At 36.5% G+C, this 20,322-nt stretch overlaps 1 protein-coding gene across 1 annotated transcript in view; it reads right to left on the minus strand.

The window, feature by feature from the left end:
• Positions 1–20,322, minus strand: part of LRP1B (LDL receptor related protein 1B) — a gene marked incomplete at both ends in the record, with an annotated part of 678,833 nt that overhangs the window by 239,287 nt on the left and 419,224 nt on the right. Inside the window, 6 exons of the mRNA XM_080346793.1 lie at positions 4,062–4,251; positions 6,239–6,458; positions 9,370–9,550; positions 14,938–15,174; positions 16,563–16,706; positions 18,554–18,725. Coding sequence (XP_080202919.1) covers positions 4,062–4,251; positions 6,239–6,458; positions 9,370–9,550; positions 14,938–15,174; positions 16,563–16,706; positions 18,554–18,725 — 1,144 coding nt within the window. The remainder of the gene's footprint in view (positions 1–4,061; positions 4,252–6,238; positions 6,459–9,369; positions 9,551–14,937; positions 15,175–16,562; positions 16,707–18,553; positions 18,726–20,322) is intronic.

The following is a 20,322-nucleotide window of genomic DNA, read 5'->3' on the forward strand; positions in this document are numbered from 1 at the left end:
GCGCTTGCACAGATTCACAAATAGTATAATATATGCCTGAGTGCATCCAATGAGAAATTCTTGCTACAAGATTCACAAATAATGAGGTTTATTAAAACAACAGGTACAAGTTCTTTAGCTTGCCATTGATAAAATACGCTGCCTGAAAAAACACACTTTAGTTGTAAAAATACATTTTACTTGACACTTTTTTACCAAATATACATATTCTAAGACAACTATAGCGCTTCTAATGCGATTACAAATACAAGCTTGAAGTCTATGTTTCCTGGGGGAACAATTGGTATAACCAAGTGTGCAAATCTTACCCAAAAGCATCCTTTTGGGGGAGAAGATGGGCTCAGCTCATTGACTGATCTCAGAAGTCTGCAATGCTGTTTCCTCAATTTCTCAGTGATGGTGTCTTCCCTAATGTTCCTCTATTCTTAGGGTATTTCATACTATTTTCTATGTTTAGATGGATCTTGAGTGACTCTAGTTATACCATACCATTCTTATTGATTGGTGTAAAATCCTCTTGCTTGGTTTTAAAGGTATAGACTTAAAAGAGTTCAGAGAGTATGATCAAGGGAGTACGGAGGCGGGTAACTTTTGGGATGGAGATGTGTTTTGGTAATATAATGAGATTATAATGAGCAAAGTTCATCCGCAGGACAAATTTTGCCGCAACTGCTAGCTTAACAACCAGCATTTTGGATGGAATGGAGTATTTCTCTCTTATTTGACAGCAGCCTTGTGCACAGTACCATCTAGTTCTGTACCGGCCTCATACACAGAGCCTGGCCATGGTATTTCCATGCTGCTCTAGCCTCTTTTCTCCTTGGTTCCAGCACACCAAGCTCCCCCCATGCACTAAAATCCAAGAATACAGGCCAGGTTGGGTGGGAGGAACCATGCAGAGCAGATTCCTTGCATGACGAGCAGCTGCCTTACATGGCGAGGCTGTGGATATAACTTTATTCTCAATAAGTGTACCTACAACAATTAGTTTCAATAATCTACCCCCTCAATAATTATTCTAGAACAATCTGAGGGGTTAAAATATCAACTGATTTCAAACGAGGTGATTTTTAGTTGCTGTAAATGGACTTACACAAGAATTACTTCCACATGAATAGCAATCTTCCCTTACATAGCAGTGGAAACACCTGCGGGCATCGGCAGGTTCATATGCCAACTAAAGATCCAACTCCTATCATTACCATGTTTCCCATCACCTCCCCATTTTTAAGGTATTCCTGGTACATAGAGACTCAAAGATTAACCTAAGAAAGATGAATTCTAATATCTGAAAGTAAGAAAAAAAATACTTCCACAAAAATATCATGCCCCGTGGGATACAAAGACAGTGAAAATCACCTCTTATTAGGGAGACACCCAAAGAAGCTTAATGTCACTACCCATAGTACTAAACCAAGCAGGATTGGCACAGCCAAGTATCCTGTAAAAGACCTCCTAAAAAGTGCCAGTCCTAACTCAACTATGCCAACATGAATTGACATGGTTTCTGCTTGTGTAGACATGGACAATAACAGCAGCATTGAAACAGTAATCTCAAAATACCAGAGACAAATGTTTCCAATGTATGTGTGCATAATCTATACAATATCACTCATACCACAAAACAAACTACTCTGGTTTTCTCTGTACCAAGTGATTCAGTCTTGATCTTGTTCTTTTAGAAGAAACACATCAAAAACTAAAACAAAACAGTAGCTTCACTTTCTTTAAAATAAATGCTTATGCTCTTTTGGGGACAATGCAAGATCAGCCTCACTGAGCATGACAAAAAGTGAAGATGCAGAAGGATACAGTTAGCTTACAAAATCCCAATCGCAATTTTAAACAAAGAATGCATTGATAAGCCATACTATCTTTCTCAAGATTTAAGCTCATTCAGCTAAAAATGTCTAAAAGGTAATATTTTAGTTTTATGCCTCTGCTGTTAATTTACTTGGAACCTAATAGCACTTGCATTCAAATTTCTTCTCTGAGTACCAAATAACGCAGCAGGAGTGTTTAAGGCGATCACCACATCCCTCTCTTAGCAGACCCAGCTCGAAGTATTCTGAAATTGGACCAACTTGAGGGTAGATTTGGGGACAGATTTTTGGCCTAAAAAAACCCAAACCACAACAACTAACTCTAAACACACTGTTTTTCCATTATTTGTGAAGTATGAGAGAGTACCTGAAAATCATCTGCAATAAGAGACGTGCTATTACAATGACCTCCACATATTGCAGCTTGGTTCAAGTATTGAAAATTTAGATGTTAAAACATGAGAAAGCAGAAAATTCCAGCATTGCCTCCATACTCATGAAAGCAATAATAAGTTGGCTGCCTGGACCTCAGCACTCCATAATCAAGTATTAATCTCAAAAGCTTTCCCTAAGAAAGCCAAGATGGACATATAAAAATATTATTCAGCAGGAAAGAGAAGACTTTGTATTAACCTGGTGTAAAGAAAATCACTACACTTTTCAGTAGGGTCTCTGATGGCTGAGTGAGACATGGTAAAAACTGGTTTTCCCAAGGAAAAACAAATTGGAAAATCAACTTTTAGATAGAGAAGTGTTTGTCTTCGCCAAAGAATATTAAGTACATATCTAACTCCTCAAATATATTTTAAAATAAAACAGTTCTATACATGCAGATGCTACATGCCAAGTATCTTGCCTATACGCATATGCCCTTCCTGTTTTATACTTTAGCACCATTTTGAAAACTAAACTGCTTCTTCCCTTTGTAAATCACCAGTTGCTTTTTGCTGCATGGAAAAAAAAAAAAAGGTAAGACTAGATGGAAGAAAAGCAATAAAAAATATTTAGTATGTATGGTATATACGTACTCTGAAATAAACCTATGCAAAATATTAACCCAGTATATATATGCAAAATATTCACTATACTTTATTTTCATATATACATCTATCATTTTTGTATACACACAGAGAAATATATATCTACACATTTGGCATATAAATACATGACTATAACAAATATAGGGGCTAAATATTTCTCTGTATCTTTGAGTGTCAAATATTTTTTCGAATATTTTGATTTTATCTACTCTGTACTAGTTTTATCAGTTGCTCTCTAAGCCATTCATTGACTACAAATGACAGACACAGCCAAATTTTCCAAGCGCTACGGGCAACACACTGTACCCACTTCCAGATCTCAAGGTGACGATACCGTGAAAATAAAATTGGGCTTTATGCACAACGTACTCATAATAGGTCCTGTAAACTTTAAATCAACATTTCAACAAGCACATTTTAATGTTGTATCTGTACTAAGTAGCATTCAGATAAATGGTGAAATTTACATTCTGTTACTTTTTTAGTTTAGGTACAGAATCAAATGTAGCAGGACTGCCAGCCCCTTAGTGTCTCTGGTTTTGTATAGGAACTGTTGAACTGTAAACATTCTACTTCTACCTGTCAAAAATTATGACCTATAGATATCAGCAAGATCTACAGACATCCATATTTCATATGGTCATCTTCTGAGTAGTATTTTATTTACAAAAATTCCTGATGTTCAGTTTTATGTTTAGTAGCAGACGTTAACCAGAACTATGTTTTAATTAAAGAGAGTAAGTATTCAACAACTCATCTGAATGCTGTAAGCACTAAATGGATCCCAAAGTTTTCTTCAGTAAAACACATTTGTAAACTTACCTGTATAGTAGCAATTGCATTTTCTAAACTCCATCCATGTCTGTGAGCCAATGTGTATATATTACCTGTTCTATTTTATGTCTATGAGCCAATGTGTATATATTATTTATTATATTTTATGCTCACACAGTGTCAATAAAGGTAGTGTAAATACACAGAAGAAATTCAGCCAGGTATAATACCATGATTCACTGTTAAGTAACTATGAGATGATCAATCTCAACATCAATGGTTTGAAACTTTGGAAAGTATCCTTCTCAGGCCACAAGTCATATTCTCTTTTCTATTTTTGTTCACCTAGTCACCTCGGAAATACCAGGAGACTGTAAATATCCTTTTATAACAAACCTTTGGAGAAATAGTATGTTATGAATACCTTGCTGTTTACGTGGATCATAAATCTGGAGCCCAAACAAAGGTGGTCTCTCACTTCTTAACAGTGTCACATTTCTTGTAACCAGATCCAACTGGAAAATCGAACCATTCATATAATCTGTCCAGTAAATATAGTTTCCGTGATGCGATAGTCCAAAAGGATGATTCAAATCTTTTCCATTATACACTACCTGCAATTAATTAGTGGTAGATGAGCATTAGCAAGGTTAAAATAATTCCTAATTTTTCTTAGCGAACACTGCAGAGAACATAAGAGAGGAAATGGAAAAACTGACGTAAGTACTGGCCCAAACGTAACAATGCAATAAAATCAAACAAAGAACATAAAGCCGTTCTATACACCAGGATCAATATCTAACTTCAAAACTTCATATAAATTCATTTTAAGTGTCCCCTGTCAGACAACGCAGAGGAATGCAGGTAACCATGCAACCATTTTGTTCAGTAAATATCTACCTTATTCCCTACCAAGGAAGCGTGGTTGTTTACATAACTTTGAGTATCTGTCAAGTATATCAAATATCTGCTTCTTTTAAAGCAAATAATAAGTGTGTATGAGTTGCTTATTTCAGTTGAAGTGTGAAGTGTGTGCAGAGATTGCTTATTTATTTCTGTGAGATTCCTCTCTACTTTAGGTTGTGATAACTCTAAAAAACAAAACATGCCATAGTTTGTTCCCCAAATAATACAAACTTTCTTCCACGCACCTTCTACTTCTGGTTTATTGACTCAAACATAAAACTACAAATTACACCCAATGCTATATTTCCATCTTGCCTTGAAAGAAGGAAGCGGTCTATCAGATGTCCTACTGTATCTCTGTTTAGAGATACAAACCCAAGAGAGCAGGTAGATAAAGCCCATTAAAATGCAACTACTTTGAGGTGACAAACATCACCCCCTTTTGCTCTTAAAATTTTCTACTTGGGCTTGGAATTTTTTTGGTCAAAACTCCTCATCACAATTAATTGCTTTTGAGCAAAACTAATCCATCAGTCAGTTATCCATCAGTTACTGATGGAATTCTTGTAGGATTTGCTCACCCTACAAAATCTTTCCTATATTGACGTGGAATTAATGACACTATTGACCCAGTTACATTTTGGCCAAAATATCCTACAATTAACAACAAATAATTCAACATCAAAAGTGCCTTCCAGTTATTTCTGGCTACATTCATTTTACTCAAATAGTTATGCATTTTATTTAGTTACAGGATTATTGAGAAACACTTTTCAAAAAAGCCAGAATCATTCTGTGACACACTTCGAAATAAAACCTGTAAAGACAGGTGCTGCTTATTATTCACCAGTTCTAATGGGAGGCAAAACCAGCAATTCTCACTAGTAATCCATGACATTTAACTTTCCTAGATATGTTCTGTCCAGGAATTCACAGGATGTCTAGCATTGCTAGTAGACAAGGATCTCTAATTAAAAAATGTCTTTCTGCCAATGCATTTGGCTTCCTCCTCCCTCCATTATGGGGCCATAATGGGTTTGGAGCAAAAGCAGAAGCACTAAATGTAAAGCCTGACTTAACCACTATGAGAAACTGCAACACTACAGCATTAGTATAGGCTTAAAAACAGATTCCTCAATATAAAGGCTTTTAAAAGCAATATTAAAGCAATATGAGCTTGCACAGGGATGAGTTCCAGGGAGGACTGCGTATCTAGCTAGTATAGCCATTAGTAACAACTAAAACAATCTCTCTCCATCTTAGCACTTGTTGAGTGCTCACCCTCTGCATGTTAACACAGATGCTTAAATGGGGCACTGAGATCCATCAACAGTTGCTTTTCTAGTGAAGTTAAATAAAAGCCTCTCTCTGGAATAACCATTTTTTTTTCCCTCCCGAAAATCTCTTTGTAGCTTTGTGGCTCAAGCAAAATGTAACTCGCAGTCACATGAGAAAAATGGATGTAAAAAAAAATTAAGAATCAGCTTTTGTGTCACTTGCTAAAGATAAAAATTTTAAGCTGTATTATAGTCTCCCACAGGAGGCTGCCAAAATCGCTTGTTTCAACAGGGATTACACTGGACATGCTGCAGGGTTATGCAGACTTAAAAACACTTTTCAAGCTTTTTAAACATAACACATTGAAATCCAGAGAAAGAGCATGCCTGTGGCAAAACAGCAGTATTTTTCTTTTACCTTTCTGTCAGTTCCATTCAAAAATATCCTTTCAATATGATCATAATAGGCGTCACACCAATATAATACATTGGCATGATAGTCCAGAGTTAAACCATTTGGCCAGAGCATCTTTGAAGTGACAAAAATCTGCCGACTGTAGCCATCCATCCAGGCCTTCTCAATTCTTCCCACACTGTCATCTATTTCATCTTCTTCCCAGTCTGTCCAATACATCCAGCTACGAAATTAGAAAAATGAACATTCAGATAACATTTTTATCACGTGAATTATACTGTAGACTTCTAGCAGCAGTTCACAATGGTATATCCACAAGCCAGAGTGATTTGGCTTTTGCCCGTTTCTTTCTGCTGCTATTTCTACGACTGTATTTACATTCCCTGAGTACTGGACGCTGCTGAAATGACGGTTTTAGGGTGTTTTGCTTATATTGAAATGAATTACATGAATACCAGATGGGCTGACATGAGAAGTGAAAGAATTAAGACTATAGTTAATCACAGCAGAATTATGATTAACTTTTTAAACCAGTAATTTCATCACAAAGTTCAAACTTTGTTTGTTTGTTTTGGCCATGTCTACTTTGCCTTCATGATGCAAATCTCTTCATTATGCTTAATACTATCCAAAAAGCTGCAATGCATTAATTAATTGCACTCTAATCTAACAGCTACAGGATAACCTTGACATTCTGTGAACTTCACACCCCCCATGAAAGCAGCTAAATTACTCAAAAAACTATTATGACTACTCTGTACTTCACATAAATGTTCAGAAAGCTAGACGGTCATAAATATTATTTGAAAAATAGCTCATAGGCAATTTTAGCTTAGTTTTATGGTTTATAGTATAGCAATGTAACCATAATAATGCTGAAAAAATAAGTACTTATGCTACTGTAGAAAAATTAAGCAAGCATTGTAATAAGTCATCTAAAAGCATCAGCTCATCTGAGTTCTTTGTACTGTTCTCTATTGGATACTACAGAACACAACCTATGCAGGTTTTTTTTTTTTCCTCATTCAATAAATCTAATTATCATATTATGTTACAGAATTTGCTGGTGACAACTCTGATTTCAACAATTTAAACTATACAACTTGAACTTATACAAAAGCAGGGGGTAGTACTTATGCCATCACTTTTTTCTCTCGCTCCTTTTTCCTTTTTTAATTTCCTCAAAGGAAAAACACATTCATGGGAAGAAATACATAGAAGCCTGTATGTAATTTATGAAGCGTCTAAACCATAGTTCAGATCACATGATGCACAGTGACATCAATATGCTGAAAACATTTACTAGATAGTAGATGTTTACTTTTAAATTCAAATATAGAATTTCAATTATTAAGTATTAAATAGAGAGGAAAAACATTATATGGATCTTAAATGGATCCTACCAGTTAAAGCTGCCATGATGTAATTTATATTTATGTGCCTCACTTTTGATTTCACTAGATTTATGTTTCTGGGATAACTTGTGTCACCAAACCCATTTAACCTGTCTGTACTTTAAGAATAAAGCCCTGGAATTTAAACTCTGAATTGACAAAGGAATGAAGCACTGAAGTGAAAAACAGTTTTGTTATCAAATCTATGTAAATGATGCCAAATCTACTGGTCAAAAATTTTATTCAAAACCACTTTCAAGTATAAGCATAATTTGATTTTTTAATATAAGAAATTGGAAAAGAGAAAGAAAAAAATTGCACCATCATTACAGAGGTTTACAGATATCCAAATGTACCTTTTTTGTTTCTTTTCTGTCACTTTCAAGTCACTTGCCAGAAGGTTGTTTAGGGTTCTTTTAACATGTTTTGTAAATACATGCTAAGAAAATAAACTAATTTTTGATCCATGAGGCTTATAAACTTCATTGCACATTTGAGTCAAACAAGACTAGGTTTAACCACAGAATTATAAAACCTGCTAACATCCTAAAGCTCAGACAGAGATGCAGGTCAGTGTGGTATATATTTTACTGGAAGATAAAACATATGTTACAAATATTTACATGACTGTTCGATAGCAATTACTGAGCTTTTCTCCATTAACTTTTTGTCTGAACTTATTCTAGTTATCATGTCATAAGCTAAAACATGCTTGCAGGAACAGACATTTACATTAATGTGCTTTAATTGTATCTCAAAATGCAGTTAATGCTCCTGTATGGGTTAAATCAAGACTAATATTTTCTAAACATAATTACACAATATGTTTATGTATAAATGAACACAAAATGCTATAATAAATGCTATCCCTCAGGAAAAGCTTCCATGAGAAGAATAATCATGAAGGACATGCTATTTTATTAGAAAAGTGTTTTATATAATAGCCCTTTTAAGACAATACATCTTCATACACTATTTCCTGTGTCATGCATTTACTGAGCTGGAAAATTTAGCAAAGTAATTGTAGGTATGGTTATGGTTTGTAGTCTGATTTTACATCTTCACTATCTGACCTTAATTAATTGTAGCCTTTCCGTAGTCACTGCCATTCCTCAAAGGACAAGCTCAGAAGTGAAAACCTGATAGTGTAAATACATTCTAGTATGAGAAAAACAGCCATCAATCCAGCCACACTAGAATTACCTGCCTACATCATTCTCTAGCAACAATTCCCTGAATAAATGTAACAGTGGATTTTTACATAAACGACATCTATACCACACTAAAGTAATGTTCTTTTTAGTATGCAGCCTATCAAAATTAATTCTGCTACTAAGTAATAAAAGCATCTGTCTCATTTAGTTTTGTACACGAATGTGTACAAGGCTGTGGTCATAATTACCTACAGAAATTGAGACTTACAAAGAGAGAAATAAAGGAGAGTATTATAAAGTTCACTTACTATTAAAAATACATACAGGTTTGATAAACTCAATTTGTTTGAGAAAAAAGGTGAATCATATTCAGATTAACCAGATAGAGGTTCAGCAGTGACTGGGCATACATATTCTTCTGAAGGCTTCAGGCAAGAATACTGGCCAGGAATTACAGATATTATAGGCTACTGTAGAATTAGAGATGAGCACATGACTCTACAAAGCCAATCCTAAGAAAAATTCAATCCCATATTTATACTGTAAAAGACAACTGTTAAACAACATGAGTTAGTTTACTTCATACCCATTGACAGGATCAACAACAATTCCTCTAGGGTGGGACATGTCTCCCTCCAACAAAGTTTTTCTGGTCTGAGCAGCTTTTTCCAGTCTGGCTACAGCAATGGTTTTCCTGTGGCCATCGTTTGTCCAATAAAGATTATTTCCAATCCAGTCCACTGCTATGCCTTCTACATTATCAAGATCTGTTGAGAGAGAAAAGACGATAATAAGAGATTAATATTATACACTCATGTTTTAACACTATCCATTAGTATAACCAATAGACAATATATGGCCCATATATAATAGCTAAATTAGTTTATTTCCTTAAACCTGAATTATATGTATCTTTCTGAATTAGTATTTGCTGAAAACACCCTACAAAAGACAAAGACGGGTTATAAAACTTGTGTATTAAACCATAAGCCATCATATGTTAACCATAGCTGGCCCTGGGCAAATCATCATTTAACAAAACCCTACTTAACTTTAATCCTAAATAGCAATATCACTCAAGTCAAGGAAAGCTTCCAGAATCAGCTCTAATAGTCTAAATTATCTTTTACTGAAATAATAAGTCTCATTCTTATTAAAAAATAAGCAAAATGGGCTCCGTCCAGAAACAAAATGAGTCAGTACAGTGTGGAGGTTTCCCAATTTGAGAAGTAGTGAAACAATTCCCCGAGCAGCAAGTTTTCCGCCTAAACTTACCCCACACAGTAACTGAGCCCTGCTCTCTCCCATGTGATCCCAATTCCTTAACTGACACCGTAAGGTCTCTAAAAGCTTTCCCATCTCTCTTCATGATACCCTTTCTCTTTTCTTTCAGACAGATCTCAAAGTCTGAGTGGGCGGGGTGGGATATGGAGGATTTCCAGTTATTCTTTCCTGTCCCTTGTAGTGTTGTGAAGGTTGAGGCACTACCCGACTTTAATAACAGAGCTGATCTCACACCAGCCCTCTGGCATGTTCCTCCTGGTGTGGTCACTCCCCATCTACAGGACGATCCCGCCATTTCTCAGGTGATACCAGAGCCTCGTCAATACTGAGGGGAGCGATGGTCTCAACATCAGTGACCACCACCTCTTCTGCTCCCTCTCCAGTTGCCCAAGCACCTGCTACTTGCTACCCCCGTTTCCTCCGTCCCTCCACAGCACATTTTGCTGGGCAGAACGGAGCTGCTGCTCCATTGACTCCTCCACCAGACAACACAGGAGCCATCCTGAGGCAGGGCAGAGTTTGCAAGTGAGACATGCCCAAATCACCCCGAGCCCCCTCTGAGGCGGCCATTACCATGGCTGAGCCCTCTGGGTTGACCCCCCAGCTCAGCTCAGCGGCCCCAACCGTTCCTGGAGAGCCTGTTTTGGCCACTTCTCCATTCCACTTCCCAGGCAGCCCCACGGTGCCCATAAACCTCCCTGACACATTCACCAGCCCTTTGGCTCTTTCCTCAGAGGCGGCCATGACCCTGACTGGTTGGCGCCAAAACATGGCGCCCGGTGGCAGCGCCTGACAGGGCTGAGGAGCAGGTGGCTGCTGCCTCCTACTGCCTTTGCTTGCTTTAGTATCCTTTCTGAGATCAAATGTGGGGTGGAAACATGAATTTTAGTATTACCTTGTTTATCTTGTCACCTGGATTAAAAAAGACAATGGGGTAACAGCATAATAGCTGTGACTCCAGCAGAGTTCACAGAGCCTGAGAATTCACAGCACCAAACTGGTGCATCCCTTTGCTGTGATAAAAATGAGGTTAGTACAGCTGAAAAGGTAAGAAACAACCACCACCACCACTATAACAAAAAAACACAACCCAAACAACACCACCACCACAAAAAAACACAACCAAAAACACTAAAGAAACCCTCTCCTTACTATGATGCTTCTTGACAATATGTATTGTATTACATGTCATAACTGGATATACAATTCTACAGTACAATGCCAATGACATGAATCATCAAGACTTGAAAAAAAAGAAAGCAAATTGCTTTTTATGTTCACATTCACATTGGTAATGCCATCTACATGTAATTCAACTGTCAGCTTTCCAGACAACAACTTCACATGAACTCCTGAAGAGCTGTTTTGGGACGTTTCAGGTTGTTACCAGAATCATTTTTACTGAAACAGCATTATGCAGTTGTGCTGTGTTGCCATCATCTAATCCTTCCTTCTGATTTCTCTACCAACATGCCTCCCCATAATACAATCACTAGGTACTAATGGAAAGGTCTTACTAACATTTGTAACATCAGGACACCTACCAAAAAAACCAAAAGTGGCATATGCTGAGGGGTTTTCTGTTTAACATTTTTATCCATATTTCTGATCAACGTAAACATCACTATAGTTTTATGGACTTATTTTAACTTGTGATCTAAGAAGCTTGAAGGAACCAATGGTATCAAAATTCACTGCCCAGAGGTAAATCAAATACAATTTAAGTCAAAATACCCCACAGTAATTAGATATTAAATATATCTGAAAGTTTTAAAATAAAGGAGAATTCTACAGCACAATCCTGTAGACACAGTTTATATTCTTTTTGAAAAGTTATCATTTAAAGTTCACTTTCATCTGACTGTCTTAAAGCTTTAAATACATTCCTCACTTTTTAGATGAGCTTCACATCAGGAAGTAAACAGGAACAAAATAATGGCCATTCTGGTTAAGAAGAATGATATGACTACAGTGAGGCTTTTTTCAATGAAGCCCATTCAACATAAGAAGGATGAGGTGAATAAAATACCGTTTTGATCATAGTTCACTTGATAATTGAAAAATTAACATCTGTAATTCTAGAAATATTACCAGCATTTTACAATCAACAGGAGTATGTGGGCTCCAACTATACTGAATATAGGTATAAGATTTTTAAAAACTCATCTTTCAAGAGGCAATAATTTGCCATACTGGTTTTAAGTATGCAAGAGATACTAAGCACAGTGTGTAATTTGGTACAGAATGGCCCAGCTTAACATCAGTTAATACACTAATAGTACACCAATAGTACACCAATATATAATAGTACAGTAATGTACACTAATAGTGGCTAAAATACTAGATTAACATGAAAATTAATTTAAAAAAACCCCATTCTTCTAAATACCAACCAGCTAAACAGCTTCCAAACATATTTACAGACTTACTTTGACATTGTTTAAGCACAATGTTAGCCCTTATCCATCTTTGCTAACATTTACAACTGAATAATATAAGACTTTAAGGCTCACAGCAACCTCAAACAACATGAGGGGACAAAGCCAAGTAAAAACCAAACCAAACCAAACAAACAAACCCAGAGTTTGTGTTTATGTTACTTCAACTGAACAATATTCAAGTACCTTTAAAATGCCTGGCTTGTTCAATTTTTTTATTTAAAAAGCTGATCTCAAATGCAAGTTTGAAACTGTAATTACAGCAATTTCTTTTGCTGGTGTAAGTATGCTACTATTGCATTTGTGCCGCCAGCTCTAGGTTTGGCTGTGCTGCGGGCTGTCAAATAGTTATCAATACTACCCAGCAGTTTGTTTCCCAAAGTGAAGAATAAGAAATCACAGCTGAAACTATATGGGAAAATCAACCTCCAGCAGTGTGAGGTGCTCAGCGTTCTCAACTCACAGTCAACAGCTTGTAGGATCAGGCTCTCGTGTAGGCAAACTGTAATTATCTGAGTTACAGTGTTGTTTGAGCCAGCATATCTGTTCTCGCAAAACCTGACAGTCACAAAAAATGACAACTTCTAATCTGAGAAGTGACACCTACCACAGACAGAATTCCTCAGCACCATGCTGTTCAGAGCAAATATTACACCACCTCCTGACACACCTGATTTTCTCCAGTAGCCTTCCACCACGGAATGATTTAATCTGTCCCTGCTGAGTTCCTGAGAGCTGACAAGAATAAAAGCTAAGGTGGTATGGCTGGAGGCCATATTAATTTTTTAAATCATGAAAAATACATTTACAAGTGTTCTTTAGGCACACTTTAAAGTTATGAAACTACACCAAGTTCTAACTAGTAATGTAAACTCCTGGGGAAGTAGTGGGGGGGAGAATGGCAGTGACTTTTTTTTTGGTCTTTGTAAGTATTAGGACCACTAATATTACATCATCTGATAATCCATAACTCTTTTGTTATTGCATTGGTATTTTTGCTATGTTGTATTTATAAAGAGTAGGAATTCCAGTTGAATATGATTTAAAAGAGTGTATTCAATTTGCTAGTTTGGTATACAAAGTTTGTTCATGTTTGATTAGACTGCTCCCGTTTGACAGCTTTCACCAAGGATGCTCCTTAGTATTACAATTTTTAAATCTGCATATTGTCCTGTCCCTTCCTCTACTGCCCATTTGGATTACTTCTTTGTAAAATAAAACGTGATGTTTAGTAAAAGAAGGTCAGCAATGGAAGTTCCCTAATGTATTTTATCCATTTCCATATTAGCAGTGAAACCAAGAATTACCAGATTGACAGCTGAGTATTCGTTATTTACTCAGACAGCTGTCTTTTATTAAGCAATCACTGATACACCTATTGCTTGCAATCCTGCTGAAGGGATCTTTGTGCAGAATCTGAGGTCAGTGGAGAGACCTTGTACCAAAACATCACTGTATCACTGCAAACTGGAGATAACTTCTCTGAGACAGGTGGATTAAAACATGGGTTATGAATGACAGGGAGTGCTTAACCCTGTGCTTAACCAAAGGTAGTTATTTTCATTGTCTTGAGTTTCCATTTACAAGTAAAGGTATTAAGCTCTCTGAAGGCCAAGATGAATATTCACACTGCTTATTTTCTTGAGTACTAGAAAATAATTACTATAGAATGGATTACAACTGAGGCAGTTGTTACCCCCTGTCCTCATGAAAAGGGCCCATAAAAGAAAATATGCGTTGACAAACTGGAGGTTTTATCATTGAAACAGCATCTAATACGAGAGACGACTGTAGACCAGGGAGATTCTATGAAGTGTGGTGGGAGAGGTGGAAACCAGAGAACTGCTGGTATTTTCTCTCATTGTTATAATAAATGGTACAAACATCTCAATTCAGGTTCTAAAAAACGTTTAAGTCTTCCTGTTACTCGCACATATACAATGGAAAATGTATCAGGAAACACAAAGTTTTTTTCTAACGTATTTGCAAGTGCTACAGGAAATCTCACTCTGCCAAACTTCTTAAAGAAGCTCCAGAATCCACATTGTGATACAGGCTGGAGTGGAGAATATAGAGTCCACAAGGATATGGGATGGCTCAGTGAATGATTAAAACCCAACCACATTATGGATACTTGTAACAAACTACTGAAAGAATAGAGTGGAGATGTAGAGTTACTGGTGGGTATAACCTTCAACGGACAAAGGAAGAATTCACAACAGAGCAACTAAACCAAACTTTAACTTTCTGCAGTGAAAATAAAAATAAACATGAAGTTGTACAAAAAGAAATTTTTCCAACTCTGTTCAAGGTCTAGCTTGGGATTATTTTCCATGGGCGATTTAAATAAAGCTTTATATCATCTGTAAATGTCAGTTCAACTGCTCCTTACTGAGATTCTCTGATTGTCACTATCAGTTAGCATTGCCTACCATCTTTGAGGATTGTTTCTCGCTCTGTGCCATCAATTTTCTGTCGTCCAATTAGGAAACTGGTAGTATCAGCAAAGTAAATGTAATTGGTTTCGGCGTGGAAGTCCAGAGCACGAGGATTCACCAGGTTTTCTATAGGGATCATGTATTCATCAGATACTTTGGTATTCAGGTCCATTCCCCGTATTATTCCTGGGCGTCCCTTCCCATAAAAAAGAAACAATTCATTCTTTGGTCCTGCAAAAGAAAGATTACAAACATAAACACCTGATGCTGCCTAATCTTCTTTACAGTGCATAATGTCACTGTTTAATTAACTAGCACAATTAGTGGTGGAGTGGGAGTGTTACTCAATACCAAAAATTAAACTTTCACATATTCCAAAGGTATCTAAACTCAAGAAATCCAGCTAATTATATTACCTTAATTAAAACACGAATTACTTCAGTGAACTGCTTACATCTAATTATTTTTTTTCCATAAAAGTCCACGCTGAAAAGCAATCCTACATCACACAATAACTTTGCACCTACTGTCAAATGGACATATATAGCTTCATAGACATTTAATTTTACAATTCATTAGGATCTATCAGGGTAATGCAGACCATGACTGAAGTAATCATTAAATCCAACATGACCATAAACTCCAGCAGACAAAAAAACACCAGGTTTTTTTTCACCTGAAGTTTCCAAGAAACAAACAAGATGAAACATTACAATAAATTTATTTCAAATGGGAAGAAAAACAACAAAACAACACACACTGTTCTTTCATACTGAGATACAAAACATGGATACCAATATTTCCTATTTCTGAGGAGATTTTTACAATTTAATCCAAGAGGTTAATTATGAATAAAAAAGCTTAATAAGGTGATTTTGTTTCCTTAAAGATACTTATAAATATCCTTAGAACCTTAATACTGTCACTATACCTCCAAAAATTCTGTAAGATACAGACTTTCGCTAATGCCTCTCAGGGTTTTTTCTTGGAATTGTTAGTGAAAACCATGTGAGGTTTGACTGAGGTCACATATATCCATCTAATTGCATGTTTTTCATTGTTTGATCAAGAAACCAGACAAAAACAGGTGTTCTCCCAAACTTTCAGGACTGTCCTGTGGGCTGTAGATGACCAACAGATTGTGCATACCTACTGTTAGGTATAGCCATAATTATACAAATCAAACGTGGTCTCACAAACTATTTTGAGAAATACCTTGCTCAATGCATATGAATGGTCCGCTTCCAACTTACAAGTTGATTGAGGGGGTAGAAATTAGATGTGACAAATTATTTAACGGCATTTCAGTATCTATGTACAAGAGAATGCATAGTATATGAAGAAAGAGTAAGAATGATTAACTTAAAACTTGTGATGATTTTTAGAATTCTTTCATCATCATCCCAGGTTGAATTTCTCACTTCTATGAATTAAGCCAAATCAAATCATTTTAAGGGAATGAAAGGAATATACAAAGTGTCAGGTACATGTTGCAGGCAACTATTACCCCCAAACAGTCCACGTGTTCTTTATTGTTATAGATGAGCATGTCAAAAAACACCTAGAACCATACCCTAAAATATTATCGGCTGGCAAACTCTTTGATTTAAATAACATACTTTTGCATGACCTGCCATCACTCCCCAAGATGAAGCCAGTCCTGCAGCGACAAGTCCGTGCTTTGTAGTTGCTGCTGAGCAGACAGATGTGCGAACATCCCCCCGGCATTCCATACGGGTCCACTTCACACGCGTGGCTTCTGACTACGGCCAGTGAAAAAACAGCACGATTGAAATCCATTTAAAACAAGATAATTAGATGCATCAGCATGTATAAAGCTTAGATAGGAGAAAAAAGCCATTTTGTGGCTATCAAGCCATACACATTGTTATATGTAATCGCCCCTTTTTAAACACGTTTGTGCACATGGTCTGCCGGGCAGCACTGCCCTGGGGTAGCTGGTGCTTTTCCCCTTTACTTATGTCTTTGGTTCATTTGGTTTGTTGGCTTTTTGAGAACTGAGTGAAGCCTGTGGCAACACAGTTTGCTATTTATTCAACTCCATTAGACGGCACATTTCTGGGGCAGATACCTGTGCAGAAACTAAAAAACAGAACAAGCCTTGTAGTATTTTTTCCATATTTGCACAGTTGGGACATAAATCCAGCTGCAGAGACCAAATAATTCCTTTCCCTTGACTTCATATTTTCAAATGCACCATTGTAGATTAGCAGACTAATATAGCAGATTCAACTTTTAATTCTCTTTAACTTATATCTGATGAGAAAACAAAATCTACCTTGCTATCCTACATTTACTAAGCTGGCTTACAACAGGCCAGCAGTATTTTAGCTCTAAAAAGGTTTTTCTCTTCTTTCTCTTTTCCCTTAAGCTTCTCAGTTGTGTCAAAAAAGAAAGTAATCAAGTGGTTGAAGGTCGATATTGTTAAAGGTATACAGAAGCTCAACCAAGCTGAGACAACTATTACAGCGAATATTGACAAGCAGCAAACATGTCCATTCAAAACAAAAGTAGTAGCGGAGCGAACAAAGGGCAAGAAGAACAGAGTAATCACAGGATGTAATAAAAGATTACACTGTGCTCATGTCTCTCCTCTACTACACCTCTACAACTCCCTCAGGGGTACAAGAGGGAGCCCAGAGCAAGGAAAGAGGCTTTGCAGCCTCCTCCTGACACCGACACCTGCAAATCAACGCCTTCAGCTATAAGGTGAAAAATTAGTTCTACATCAAGCTCGAGTTTGTTCCCACTTCAGAAACTTCTCTAAAAGCAGCCTGTCTGTTTAATAACACTGACGTTGATCAGTAGAATTGATGCGTTAGCTCCTCTGTCCAAGCAGTCACTGCAACAATTCATTGCTATCAGCCATATAAACAAAATCCCATAGAGTATTGTTGTAATCATTTAGGATCTTGCCATCTTTGCATAAAGTTCCACCAATCACACGGCTGTTCTGAATGCAGAAAGTATCCGATCAGAGCCATGATCAGAGTCACACAGCTCTACAGACCTCAAAAATTGCTATTTTACCAAAAATTCTGAACTGATAAAACGGTTTTTCATTCTACACAAAAATGAAGATTTCATTCGCAGAAGTAGAAAATGGTATTTAAACAAATCAAGGAAAACTTCAGCGATTGCGGTGTGGCAGCCAGGCAAGGCCAGCTGCCCACATCTCAGTGCCTTTTTGGAAACCTCGCAGACGGAGGAGCCTCTCTGGGAGTTTGTCTTCTGTCTTAAATGACGCCCAGAGAAACCAGGAATCTCTGAGGTCAGAGACCTGAGCATGTGGATGGTACTGAGCGTCTCGCAATTTCAGAGGGTGTTAAATTCTGAATGCATTGAGTGCGCGGAGCCAGAACACCTGCAGACCAGGGCTCCTTGGTGGTTCTCCAAGCTGAATGCTCAGGAGATGCAGGAGAACTGTCAGAAAGCACGTCCCAAACCAGGTGAAGAAGCAACAGAGTTTTGCCACAACGACAAATTTTCACTGCATTTTCCAATACATCGTTGTGGAAGAACCTTTTTAACTAGATATCCACCTAAGAGCTAGTCTTATGTTTCCTAGAAAGAGGAATTTGGATCTTACCCGCTGTTTGAGTTCTCTTCTGGTACACGCGGATCTCTTTAGCATTGTCCAGTCTCGCCAGAGACTGAACGTCAGTTCCATTATATCTGTTTATTTGTAAAATGCTGAAGTTATCTGAATTAACAGTATATAAATAGTTTTCAAATACCGCCAAACCACGAAGATGCCTAATCTGGAACAGAAAAAAATTATATTATTTTAGCGGAATATTTTAGATGTATCTATGATTTGTAAATATCAAACACCACTGTGTACATACTAAACTGTACAAAAGGATTTCTGAATATGTCCATACATATTTGTACATATTAACACAAACTACACCACAAATATCGTTCACATTCCTGTAGTTGGAAGTGTATAATTAGAATACCTTTGTAAAAGAAAGGCAGAAAATTCACAATATTTAGCAATCCAAATTAATTTATCCTCTTAATTTCCCCGTTTCTCTATCTTTTAAAACAAAAACTCCTGCATATTTTGTTATGTGCAACAACTTATTTTAGTATTAACTCATAATAAGATAAATTAATATTAACTAGCATTAACTAGAAATATAGATTTTAAAAACACAGTTTATAGGTGGAATTGACATATTTTTGATTATGCTATAATCAAAACAAGGCGAATAGTGCAGGATATAATCACTGAATATTTTATTAAGTAAATAAAGGAATAAATAAACAAATTATCTCAGCTATATTTGTGTTCAAGTCTCTGAATATGTTTATGGTCAAAAAACACTTGCGACTTGTTTCTCAAAAAGTGAATTCTGAAACTGCATTAATCTGTGGTGTGTCTGGGTACATTAAGCAAAAATTACCCAATGTAACTTAGTCAGCGAATCACAGCTCAAACATGATGTGTTCAATAATCTAGTGGTTGTACTTGATTTATACACTGAGAAAACATAAAATATCTCACAGATGATTTTGAAAGCTGAACAAATTAGGGAGAATCTGTTGGCAGATGTTCAGATACCCACAGGCTGAATGTCTCACTAGTTTAATCAATAAACTGTTCACCACAAAGTATTTACTTAGGTTTTTTTATGCACAAATTCAGACATAAAACCAACAAAACAACCAAAAAAAAAAAACCATAGGCAAAGCCTGTCATAAATCAAACAATATTTCAGTCCTTTTTGGAAATGACCCTGCGGGTGGCCAAATTTTGACATTGTGTTCTGCCCTTACCCAGGGAAAAAAACCATAACTTGAGAACAATGGAAGTATTTAAGACCCCACAGAAATTCAATCCAATTATATTAAGACAGAAAATAAAAGAGCTTCGAAAATAATGATGCATCTGTAGCAAATTGTTGAATTCTCCTCTGCATTATAATCCTTTATTGTCTATTTCCATTTGCACTCAGTTTAAAGCTTTATTATTCAACTCCTGTAAGAGCTTTTCTGTATTTACACTATTAAAGCTATGTGACTATTTTACAATGTGTTTTATAATGACTTAATTCTTTGCATTTAATTCATGCATGTGTTGGTTTTTGTGTCTCATGAAGCTTTACTGCTATCCTATACACAAATGGAAATGTTGCTTTCTACAACGAAGACTATCGATCATAGAAGCCTGTATGTGTCACTTGGAAAGCAGGTCTTTTGATATACTTGCACTAATGAAATAAACTTCAATCCTTAAAATTTGTTTAAAATAGTTTTCTTGTCTACTGTTTCCTTGGACTAATGAGGAGTAACCTGGAGTAACAGCCATTCTAAATCCTGGCAAATGCTGGCACAAAACCCAGTGTAATT

The sequence above is a fragment of the Nesoenas mayeri genome, assembly GCF_963082525.1.
Source record: "Nesoenas mayeri genome assembly, chromosome: 6".
Classification (NCBI taxonomy): domain Eukaryota; kingdom Metazoa; phylum Chordata; class Aves; order Columbiformes; family Columbidae; genus Nesoenas; species Nesoenas mayeri.